Genomic DNA, 11,510 nt, shown 5'->3' on the forward strand with positions numbered 1-11,510 from the left:
TCGAGTCCGTTCGTGGACGCACTTGAAAAAAAAAAAAAAAAAAAAAAAAAAAAAACATTATGCAGCGCCAACTAGGCCGGTGCTTTTTCCTCCGGGATAGGTCAGCAAAGCCGGGCGGATTCCGGATATATTTTGGGTACTTTGGACAAATGTTCGAAACTATTCAGCCCGTGCGCCGCTCCGAGGCGTGGACCGCGGCCAGCGACGCCATCATCCCAGGTGGTGATGGAGGTGACGTTTATTAATTAATTAGAGTTTGGGAAACACAGTGTGGCTCCGCTACATGGTCGGCGTCTCTAGTCAAGCTCGCTCTTTGCCGTCCTCGAGTCGCCGGCCTCTGCGCCAACCGTGGCGCGTTCGCCCATGGTCACAAAACTCGGCACACCACGCACAAAGATGAGCCATTTCTGTGTGCATTCTCGGACCCAGTTTCGGGGAATCCGTCCGCTACAGATATGCAACTGGAGAACAAAAAAAAGTAAAAAAAAAAAAGCGTCTATAATGAACTTTGAAAATGTGCAGTGACTTACACAGCATACAAAAGGAACAACCAAGAGGACAACGGCGGAGGAAGTGTTCAAACCATGAGAAAGGCATCGACATCAGCCGAACTATACCCACTGCAGGGCGAATGCCTCTCACATACTCCTCCAACTAAACCAATCCTGTGCTAGCTGCATCCACTTGACCCCTGCAGACGTCCTAACCTTATCCTCCCGCCTAATTTTCTATCGCGCGCTGCTACGCTTTCTTTCCCTCGGAATCTTATTCGTTACCCTTAGCGAAAATGTCCGACCCATGCCCATGTTTTCTTTTCGATTTAGACTAGAATGCCATTGACTTTGCACGCTGCCTATTTCGAAATGTTACGCCTACCACTTTTCGTACTTTACCTTTCTGCGTTGTCATCAACTAAAGTAGTTAGGACCTTTTTCGTTACCCTCAAGTTACAGCCCTATTGATGAATACCGGTAGGATGCAACCGTTTTAAGCTTTCCTCGTGAGCGATACCACTGGTAGCGGTGATCTGCAAGTAATTACCAAATGGGATGCATCCCCATTCTATTCCCCTCGTTATTTACCATTAATGACCCGGATCTGCGGGTACTACCTATTCCCAGGCATATTCGCTACCCACTGTGCTGAAAATTACAATAGGCAGTGAAAAAGACACTACTTACCAAAACAGCAGTAGCAGCAAAAACGCCGGATATGGGCATAAACGCCACTTGCTGTAGAGAGAGGAAGTGGGGCGAGAGACAGTGGTACGCATCGTGCCTGCTCTGCCAAGGCTCGTTTGGTGGCCCCGAGAGGGACCGTTAAAAAAAAAAGCTGGCAAAGCAGCTTTGCGGCCCATAGGGCCTCGAAGTGTTGATGGCAGATGACGACTGAACACTTCGCATGGGGTAGTGCTTTGCGATAACCTCCATCAGTCGAAGGAAGGGGTCATGGCAGCGCCGTCTACCATTTAGAGACAGCCACCAAAGCCACCCGAGGTAGGACTCTGTAAGCGCTGGGGTCAGCTTGCGGCCGCTTCTTAACAGACGGGCCTTGGCCTTCTGCTAACAGCTCTCAATGTCCTGAGTGTGGGCACCAGTGACGGGGTTCACAAAAAACTGTGAGTGATTAACGGTGTTGTGGGTGAAATTCATGTTAACACCGTTGCTGTCCTGCAGCCCCGGTACACACTGGTACGCCGCCCACTCATCACTGACTATTGTGGTCCCCGGTCGAACGTTGTCGGCAATAATCTTTCCCAGGGTCGCCGCGTCTCGTCGGTCGACTTTAAACAAGCGAAGTTCTTTGGTGGCCACCCAGATCATCCCGAAGATCCACGGTCCGCGGTCGACTACACCGCCATAGTTGTTCTGGCGGTGTGGTGGCACATTGTCGCCTGCCAAAAGCCGGCCACGGTTGTATTTGCGTTTGCCCCTCATGAGGCATTCATCTACTTGCACTTCTTCCCCCGGTCCACCCATTGGGGGCTGCTCCGCGAGCTCCGCGCAGCAAATTTCGCGGACGTAATTGGTCCAATCCGCGCACGTCTGCTTCGAAATCTCCTCGTTCTGCATCCCTCTGGCGAGGGACATGGATATCTCTTTAGACATGCAGAACGTCAAATACAGTATAGTTGACCGCGGCAGCTTTACATTAGGACGGCCTAGGCGGTCCTTACGGACAAAAAAAAAACTGGCCGAATCACCTCCGGCGGCTTGTAGGCCAGCCGATCCTTGCAAAGCAACGATGCCGTGAAGTTGCGACAGTTGCTTGCGGCACCTGTTGCATCGGAACTGTGCACGTCTTCCTTTCGTCGAAGCGCGATAGTACGTCACCACTTCGCCACTGCAGTTCTGCTTGGTGTCGTTAAAGCCCAGTTGGCCGCAAACTCCCCAGTACTCCGACGTAGCCGGACGGCCTGCCGATGTGGAGGAGGGATGCGGTCGCACAGTAGGTGCGAGTCGCAAACGTCGCACAAATTCTTCTTGCAACGCTTCGCCCTCCATGATGCGGCCCATCTCGTTGAACTTTGGGTCCCAGCGAACCGACGACATCCTGAATTGGTGCAGGGAGCACAAACGCTTCAATAAGTCTCGCACGAAAATGGCACTTCCAAAAAGTGACTCGAGTCGTCAAAATGCCGTGTGTAAGGGGTCGGTGATATGCGCGGCGCCATTAGGACCGTTCGCTCTTTTTGGGTCACTTGTTCAACGCCCAGCTGTGGACCCTCGGGCAGGAGTCGGGAAGGAGCGCACTACGAAAACGGAGGCAGAGGGGAAAAGCAGTCCCTTCTTCCGAGGACTTCGCGGTCGCGCTCGAAGACGCGGGGACAGGCAGTTTGTTCTCGCCGCCGCTTCGCGCGGGGGGTTCTTTTTTTTATTTATTTTTTTTAAGAGCGTTACGAACTGTTTACACCGCTACCCCGTAATACGCCGACTGCACCCATCGCGCGGAGGCAGCGCAGGTTTTGAACGAGCGCTTCTTTTGGAAGGGCGGCATAGCGTTCAAAGAACAAACGCTGTCAAGTTGAATGGTGTAAGGCCCTCGTCCAAGACCGACTGAAATACAGACCTGCACAAAAAACAGGGTCCTATGGGAGGGAATGTTAATATTCAGACCAATACTGACAACAAGATAAAAAATTAATGCCTAATTTATATTTATGCAGTCCTTATATATAGGTTCGAGCGCGGAAGGCCTGACTCCCGAGCCTTGACTTAGATTTAATGCCTGACAGGCACAAACAACCCGATGCGAACGACCTACATGGAGCGACTAAGCTTAAATGTAGAACAGCCAATACTCTCCTGCTTTTTTTCTTGTTTTCTATCACAGGAAGCGCAAACGTGAACGAATAAAAAAGGAAACGCGCCTATGAGCTCAGTATTGCACAGAAATACACGATGTAAAGCAATCTATAATAAGTTTCAGCGACGGGAATATAGCGCAGGACAAGTAGACACAAGGCCGTCGGTCAAACGTACGAGCTCTGATTTTCAACTCGTTTATTTCCCAGATGGCGAAGTTCGTGAAATGGGAATAACTAGCCTGAGAGGACTCCTTTGGACGTCTATAGCTCATTCTTGAGCTGTATGCGACCATAGGAACGAGCCAATTAAGGCAAAGTAGGAAATGAAAGCGGGTGTAAAAAACTAAAAACAAACGCTTTGATGTGCAGTTTCCCTGCTGCAGGTGTTTTTCACTCTTCATACGTTTCAGCGACGTACCCTGTTAGCTGACACTCAAATAAACAAGAAGAACTAATTATTGAGGTCGCATTAGGAAATTAGGTGGATGTCAGTCCGCAAGAAGAACGCGTCTGTGCGAACTCCGCTGTTGCGATGCGTCCGTTCTATCGCTCGGTCCAGCTTCGACTGACTCTCTAGGTATTCACATTTCACACCTTCACATCGTTCTTCCCACGGTTGAATGCTGGTTACGGCACGTACACCAGTCACACACACGTCAGAGACGGCTCGCCCTCTCTCCTCACGTGATCTTCTCTCCGGTTTCGTGCGCTGCGGCGACGGCCGTGAGAAAGTTCGTTGTAGCCTTGGCTGGGCGCGGTGTCGAATAGCGGCGTCAGCGTTCGATGGTCAAGGTAAACAATGCCTAAGCGGGCGCTTTGGTCGGCGTAGTCGGCGTAGCGCTGACACGACCCTCCCGAATTTGCGCCTGTCCTCAGGTGCAAGCATTTCGGGGAGATGGCATAAGCTCATTAGCGACGAGATCGCGCTCCTTGTACCTCCGCAGTTGTTCAACGTTCACTGTTTTTCGGTTGATTTTACCAGGTGCGTGGTGTAGCCTTTCTATGACTACAAGGTTTGGCTCGATCACTTCTGTAATTTCAAAGGGGCCTTCGTAGAGCGCGTCAAGTGTGTTCCGTGCGCCGGCTTCGAGCACGACGAGATCTCCGGGATGAAATTCTGGGGCCCGTCGCCTTGAGTCATATCGGGCGGTTGATTCTCGTTGACTCTCGAGAAGGCAGTCCCTCGTTTCCGCACGTCCCTTTGCTAGATCGTGGAGTCGCTCCGCTTCTTCGATCTCGTTCTCAACTGAAGCGATGTTGAGCTCTCCGGGAATTTTTGGGTCGTAGCCATGCATTAGCCAGAAGGGGCTGTAGTTTCCGTGACGGTGTTTAGTAGCGTTAATAGCGAACGTTGCTTTGTGAAGTTGCTTCTTCCATGCACTGTTGTTCTCGATGGTCTTGCGAAGCACTTGTTTGAGGGTTCCGACCATTCTCTCGATAAGACCGTTGGATTGAGGCCAATACGGAGGGGAGTTGATGTGGGTTATCCCGAGCCTGTTGTGAAACTGTGCTGTTCGTTTGTTCACAAATCCTCTAGCCTGATCGGTGATTATGATGCTCGGAACGCCAAATCTTGGGATCCATCTTTCGGTCAGAAATTCGAGGTAGTGTGCTGACGAAGTGCTCGGCACGGCCACAGCGTCCATGTATCGTGGTCAATGCACACAAGCACATAGCCGCTGTTTCCGTCGAGAGGTCCCATGTGGTCCAGTGAGATGACAACGTTCGGTTCGGTGGGAATGTCTCTTGACCGGAGGCATCCTTCGTTTCGCGTGGTGCGGGCGTTAATTGTCTGGCACGTGTGGCAGGTCTCTATGTACTGACGGATGTCCTTGGTCATAGATGGCCACCAGTACTTTTTCTGAATGAGGTCTTTGGTTTTTTCGAGGCCGAGGTGTCCGTTGTTGTCGTGGAAAACCAGCATGACGTTACTTCGGAGAGTGGCGGGGACAATCACTCGCTTGTATATACGACCTTTCTGAAATGATCGCTTGATTACGATGCCATTATCAATTTCGTAGTCAGATGTGTCGTTCGCAGCCTCGGTCCGGAACTTTTGGCAGTCTGGGTCGTCTTCTTGTAGCTCGCGTAGACGGCTGTGTTCGCTGACGATTACGGTGAGACAGAGGAGGTCGTGAGCTGAAAGTCGCTCTTCGCTTGGTTCAGTGGCGTCTGCCTGTCTTGAGAGTGCGTCTGCCGCGGTGTTCTGGCGTCCAGGCTTGTGCTTCACATCAAAGGTGTACTCAGCAAGGTCGAGGGTCCATCTTGAAAACCTGCGGTTGGTTGCACCCTTTTTCACCAGGTACGACAAGCTGAAGTTGTCTGTGTACACCGTAAATCGTGGGCCACCTCGTAGGTAGATTGCGAACTTTTCGGTGATAGCCCAGTGAAGGGCCATGCACTCGAGCATGTTTGAATGTAATCCCCTGTCGTGCTTGTTTAAAGCGCGGCTTGCGTATTCGATTATACGCTCCTTTCCGTCTTGAGTTTGGGAGAGTACCGCCCCAAGTCCTGTCTGAGAGGCGTCAACATGCACATAGGTAGGACAGTCTGGACGGAAGTTCGCCAGAGTGGGCGGACTTTTTAGGGCCGTTTTCACGGTGTCGACAATTCTTTGGTGCTCGCTTGTCCAGACGAATGTAGCATCACTTGCGAGAAGCTGACGTAGCGGGTATGTGAGCTTGCTGAACTGTGGCACAAACTTGCGATAATGGTTTGCGAACTGGAGGAATGAGTACAACTTCTTCGCGTTGCGATGCGGTTCGAACTTGTCTATGGCGGAGACCCTTTCTTCGTCGAGCGTTCGCCCTTCTGCCGATATCACGTAGCCTAGAAATTGAACTTTATCTCGCACGAACTGGCACTTTCGCATGTCCATTTTTAGACCGTTGATGACGATTCTTCTTAGCGCCTCTTCAAGCAGGTTAAGTGCCTCTGTAACCGTTGCTGCTCCCTGTCCGACGTCGTCCATATACGTGGACGTTCTGCCGAGGCCATCGAATGTGCGACGCATCACCCTCTGCATCGTCTGTGGTGCCTTGCAAAAGCCGAAAGCCATGCGAAGATACTCGTATTTTCCGTCGGGGGTGACGAATGCTGTCTTGTGAACGTCTTCAGCCTTTACTCGGATGGTTAGGAAAGCTGCCTTCACATCTAGGACGGTGAAATATGCTGATCCTTCCCTCATAATGTCATCAATCACATCCTCCATGATCGGCATCGGATACGAAGGGTTGATCGTCTTCTCGTTAAGCTTGCGATAGTCGTGCGCCATTCTTCGTGGGGTCGTTGGATGCATCGGCTGGTCCACGACGATTGTTGGAGCGCCGTATTCGCTCTCGCTTGGCCGTATTATACCCTTGGCGAGGTAGTCTTCCACTTGTTCTCTGATGAACTGCCGGTCAGCTGGGGAGCACCTGTATGGTCTCGATGTCACTGGCACGCTGTCCCGTAGTTCGATGCTGTGTTCGGCGTGGGGACACATGCCAAGAGTGTCCGTTTTCGACGTGAAGGCCTCATGATGCTTGTGTAGGATAGATCTAAGCGCATCCTTTTCGCCAGCATTAGCGTGCTTGGTCATTTTTGATACCGCGTCTTCTACCAGAGTCTTGAAATCTTCGTCGGGAACGCAGTCCTTCGCACTGAATCGCACAAAGCCATTATCGTAGGAAGCAGGCTCAGCGGCTTGCTGACAGAATGAAGCTATCAGAGCCTCTCCCGTTCGTTGCGTGGATTTCGGACGCTGGGTTGACGAGCTCGATGACGCATTGGCAGTTTCGGTCACTTGCACAAGAGTCACATCATTAGTTGGATGGAAGGTCACATCCACGTTGGCAGTGCGGCGCCAGTCGGATCCGAGGATAAGGTCTATAGATTCCGGCAACGGCGCGACGACTACGTCTCGGAGAAGCACTTTCGTTGTTCCCACCTCAACACTGAGCGTTGTCGCGCGTGATGGATTAATAGTTTGGTTTAGGACCTGGATCGACTCCGTAGCGTGCCGGGCGTGCGTATCAATGTCCGCGCAAAGGGCCTCTTCACTCAGAATTGACACATTGGCTCCACTGTCAATACAAATCTTGAGCGGCCTGTTGTTTACGCGTCCCGTAACGATTGGCAATGTGCCGCCGGTGGAGTGCAAGAAACAGTTTGCTTGCCTGTTGGGTGGTGTGCCGTTGTTGGCGCTGTTGAACCTAGCAGATCGTCGCTGCTCCGCCCGGATGGTAGCTGCGGTTTTAGGTTTGCTGCATTCTCGGGATAGGTGGCCGTTGTCACCACAGTTATAGCATGACCTTGCGGTAGGCTGTCTCGACTGCGTAGGTCTTCGGGTTTCGTGCGGCCTGTCGTCATCGGGAGGAGCGTTGGATACTCCGCTGGATCGCCTGAGTTGACTGCGTTGACTCGTTAGGCGGGGTCGTGCGTCCTTGCCGTTGCAAGCGGGCGAAGTTGTGCGGCGTCGCGAGTCAAGTTGGGCTGCACGGTCGATCAATTCCGTCACTGTAGTGCAACACTGCGCTGCAAGCGGATTCGCCCAGGTGTCGTCTTCTATTCCACTCAATATTAGGGAGATCCTTTCCTCGGTGGCGAGTGGGTACGGCGCCTTGTCGAGGACAGAGTTCTTCGAATACATGTATTCCACGATGGACTCGGACGGTTCAAGGCGTCGTTTCCCTTGGAGGTCAAGGAACTCTTGCATTGAGAGATTTCGTTTGAAGCGGGTGGTGAGGGCTTCTTTCCATTCGGGCCACGTGTTGCACATTGTCCCGTACGAGCTGTGCCAGTCTCTCGCAGCTCCCGTTAGACGTGTTGCCGCGCTAGCCAGCGTTAGTGACTCCGTCCAGTGCGCTAGAGCAGCGATGCGCTCCACTTGGGAAATCCAGCCGCTTACGCTTTGGTGTGGCGATCCGTCATACAAAGGGATGGCGGATGATGTGTCGCTCGTTGAATGGATCTGCACTGGTGCCGTGGGTGCGGGAGTCCTCGTCAACGCGTTGGCCAGCTGTGCTTGCGTGGTGGCGATCATGGCTAAAATCGCAGCCATATTCGGTCCTCCGTCACCAATAGCGTAAGTTGGCGTTATCGGTATATCCGTAGTTGCAGCTCTCGTGTCGTCAGCTGGAACTTGAGCGGGTGGTGGGCTTGGTGCAGAACTCGTAACGTTTTGCGCTGTCGTTGGGGCGTCTGCACTGACGTTGCCGCCCCCGTGCACTGCGGTAGCCGTGGTCGCCTGGGCAAGCTGCATTCGGACAGTCTCCACCTCGGCGCGTAGCTCCTTGATTGTAGACAGCGCCTCCAGGTACGCCTGCCTGTCGTAGTCGTTGGCAGCCTGGTTTAGCGTTGGCGTGTCCATATCTTCGGAGACTCGTCGACCAACGTTGTCTTCGAGGATTCGTGAGACTAGATCGTCCTTGCTTCCGGAGCACGGCAGTTGTCTTGCCTTCAATTCGTCTGCAAGCTGCTTCTTCGTAGCAGTGCCCAAGCGGTTGCGGTCGACCGAGGACAGCAGAACGTTGACGGTCGTTGAGTCGGAGTGAGTCGAGAATGTTCGCCGTTGAGCCGCTGCGTCTTCAGTGGTTGCGTCTGACTGACATCCTGTCGACTGCGCCATGTTAGCTGACACTCAAATAAACAAGAAGAACTAATTATTGAGGTCGCATTAGGAAATTAGGTGGATGTCAGTCCGCAAGAAGAACGCGTCTGTGCGAACTCCGCTGTTGCGATGCGTCCGTTCTATCGCTCGGTCCAGCTTCGACTGACTCTCTAGGTATTCACATTTCACACCTTCACATCGTTCTTCCCACGGTTGAATGCTGGTTACGGCACGTACACCAGTCACACACACGTCAGAGACGGCTCGCCCTCTCTCCTCACGTGATCTTCTCTCCGGTTTCGTGCGCTGCGGCGACGGCCGTGAGAAAGTTCGTTGTAGCCTTGGCTGGGCGCGGTGTCGAATAGCGGCGTCAGCGTTCGATGGTCAAGGTAAACAATGCCTAAGCGGGCGCTTTGGTCGGCGTAGTCGGCGTAGCGCTGACAACCCTATCCTTTGGCGTAGCAACCCGCGCGGTGTCCAGTTCAGGCTGCTTCTTCGCGGCTTCTTTTCTGTTCAGTGGTGCCACATGTGTGAGGGAATCGCCCTGTGTTCTCGCCCCCATGCATATTCCTTCCTTTTTTTTTTTTTTTTTTACCTCAACAAGGCTACCAGCCGAATTCGCCGCTCTCTCTCTCTCTCTCTCTCTCTCTTTTTTTTTTTTTTTTTTTTTTTTCAGCGGCAGCGCTCGAACTCACTGCGATGCGCCTTCCTCCTACGCCGCGCAGCAAAGCAGACGGCCAACTTTTCTCAGCATTCGACGGCAGTGCCGCGCGCGGCCAACCGCTTTTTTTGCCTCAGCGTCTCGAGGGAGAGAGCGCGCGCGTGCTCTCCTTCGAGACCGGCCGTGCCGCCATGGTGCCACTACAGAGCCTTCAAGAACACTAGAACACTGTATTCTAGGGACAATAGTTTAACGTTATGAAACGTTTCAGTGCTTCTGGGTGCCTTCATATTACATAAGCGCATTCCCAGTTGGGAACTATTCAGTAGCTGAACGATGCCACTTCTTCTCCCCAGCTAGGTTACGCGACATATTACGAATGAGTCCGCGGGACTGGTCTAAGCCAGCTCTGAAAGCTGCTTAGGGACTGAAGTTCCTGTTAATATGAGGAGCGTATAACAAAAGAGTTTTAGCTCTGGCATACGGTAAATACGCTAACTACGCTACACAGTACGGGAAATGTGGTCGGGCAACCGCGGCAACAGTGGCAGCCCATTACCGTATTTGCCTTACGCAGCTACGGTTTTCAAGCTGTGAAGAATGAAGAAAACAGAATCGAATAAGACCATCGTCGACGTTTGCGGTATATCTCCTATTGAGACGAGATTCGGGAATTAAAGACGCAGAAAACATTAGAGCGACGGCGATGCGCGCAGTACTGGCTGCTGGTGGCGTTCTGCGCGAGGAAGGTAATGTCAAGCCAGGCGAGTTCCGAGTGGGATGGCTGTCATGTCTCGTGGCAACCAGCCACAGCGGCGTGCGACAAGTGATGGGGAAAAGTGAACTGCTGCGCGAGACTCCGCTACCCAACTGAATGTCTCGGCGAAATGAGAAACTGCGATTCGTCTATCACTTTGTCGATGCCCAGCCGACTGTATGATCGTGGTAAAACTAAGGCCCTTGGGGCCTACTGCAACGGCCGAAATAAGTATTTTTAAAGTCTGGAGAGTGACATCCGGAACTTCTCGCAGAAAATGTAAGTGCCACAGAAATGCTCTGCAACAGCACACAACAGACAGCATGCAGTCAGCAAAGGGGATACAAAGCATGAAGGGCACATCCAAATAGTGCAGTGTTTCTTCTCAGCACACGGCAACAATCTGCAGAAACCTTCCTACGTATGTCGAGCAGCAGCCATATACTTGAGTGAGGATTTTACAACACACAAGCATGCTGAAGTGGCAGTACCACCCATGCCCTCATAATTAACCATGGTGTAAGGGAAGTTTAAAAACATGGCTCCTAATACTAATGGCCATGCAAAAGCCCATCTTTTGTGTGGTACACGTCATACCAAAAGAAAAAAAAGGAATCCACCACATCCTGTCTGAAGAATGGCTATAGCAAAGTAAATTATCCATTTCATTTGCTTCTAATTGCGGAATAAGAGACTACTTTAACTGCAGGCACCATGTATTACTGCCATGCTCTCTCCCTCTAAGTTCTGTTATGCCAGCACCTTTTTTTTCTCTTCTATTTGTCAGAGGCTGAACCATTTCGGATCTTCCTCTTAACGTACTGTTCAATTTCTTGTTGATATGAGCTTCAAAGATTTTTCTATCGCACCATTCAAATTTGACTAGAAAATGCCTTCACCAGCTACTCCTGTTCGTCATTCCGCACAGGTTCCTCCTCTATCCTGATCAAGTGTAGTTGTGTGAAAGGCAACCAAGAACATTATCGCAATTGTGCTGGTAAAGGCAACATCAGCATTTGGGACAATATGGCAATCAGGTGAGCTTTGAAGATATGCAATACTAGAGCTTGCGGGCTGTAGCTAGCACAAGTGAAAGTGCCTTTTGACAAGGGGCCCCCGCATTCGAATGCAGACGACTCTCAAAGTGATAAAGGCAATGATGATACAAAATTATTGATAAAGTACCCCCCCCCCC

General features: G+C 51.7%; 4 protein-coding genes across 8 annotated transcripts in view; all 4 read right to left on the reverse strand.

Annotated features, from left to right (window-relative positions):
• Window positions 1-11,510, reverse strand: part of LOC146206224 (aurora kinase-like) — an 880,154-nt gene that overhangs the window by 138,216 nt on the left and 730,428 nt on the right. The window lies entirely within an intron of this gene.
• LOC146206228 (uncharacterized) lies at window positions 369-2,552 on the reverse strand. Its single transcript, XM_084590836.1, has one exon. The coding sequence runs from the start codon at window positions 2,550-2,552 to the stop codon at window positions 1,563-1,565; it is 990 nt and encodes a 329-aa protein (XP_084446962.1). The 3' UTR covers window positions 369-1,562.
• LOC146206229 (uncharacterized) lies at window positions 2,211-4,947 on the reverse strand. The gene has a single exon (XM_084590837.1). It carries the CDS (start codon window positions 4,735-4,737, stop codon window positions 4,180-4,182), a length of 558 nt encoding a protein of 185 aa, XP_084446963.1. The 5' UTR covers window positions 4,738-4,947; the 3' UTR covers window positions 2,211-4,179.
• On the reverse strand, window positions 4,962-11,480 carry LOC146206230 (uncharacterized; the record flags this gene model as incomplete). The annotated part of the gene is made up of 1 exon (XM_084587558.1): window positions 4,962-11,480. A coding segment is annotated over exon 1 (3,954 nt), but the record flags the coding sequence as incomplete, so codon positions are not given.

This window comes from Amblyomma maculatum, chromosome 1 (assembly GCF_055883805.1).
Source record: "Amblyomma maculatum isolate TAMU_Amacu chromosome 1, ASM5588380v1, whole genome shotgun sequence".
NCBI lineage: Eukaryota > Metazoa > Arthropoda > Arachnida > Ixodida > Ixodidae > Amblyomma > Amblyomma maculatum.

Coding starts and splice junctions, on each gene's coding strand:
- LOC146206229 (XM_084590837.1), bottom strand. CDS start 4,737: ATGGTCGGAACCCTCAAACAAGTGCTTCGCAAGACCATCGAGAACAAC.
- LOC146206228 (XM_084590836.1), bottom strand. CDS start 2,552: ATGTCGTCGGTTCGCTGGGACCCAAAGTTCAACGAGATGGGCCGCATC.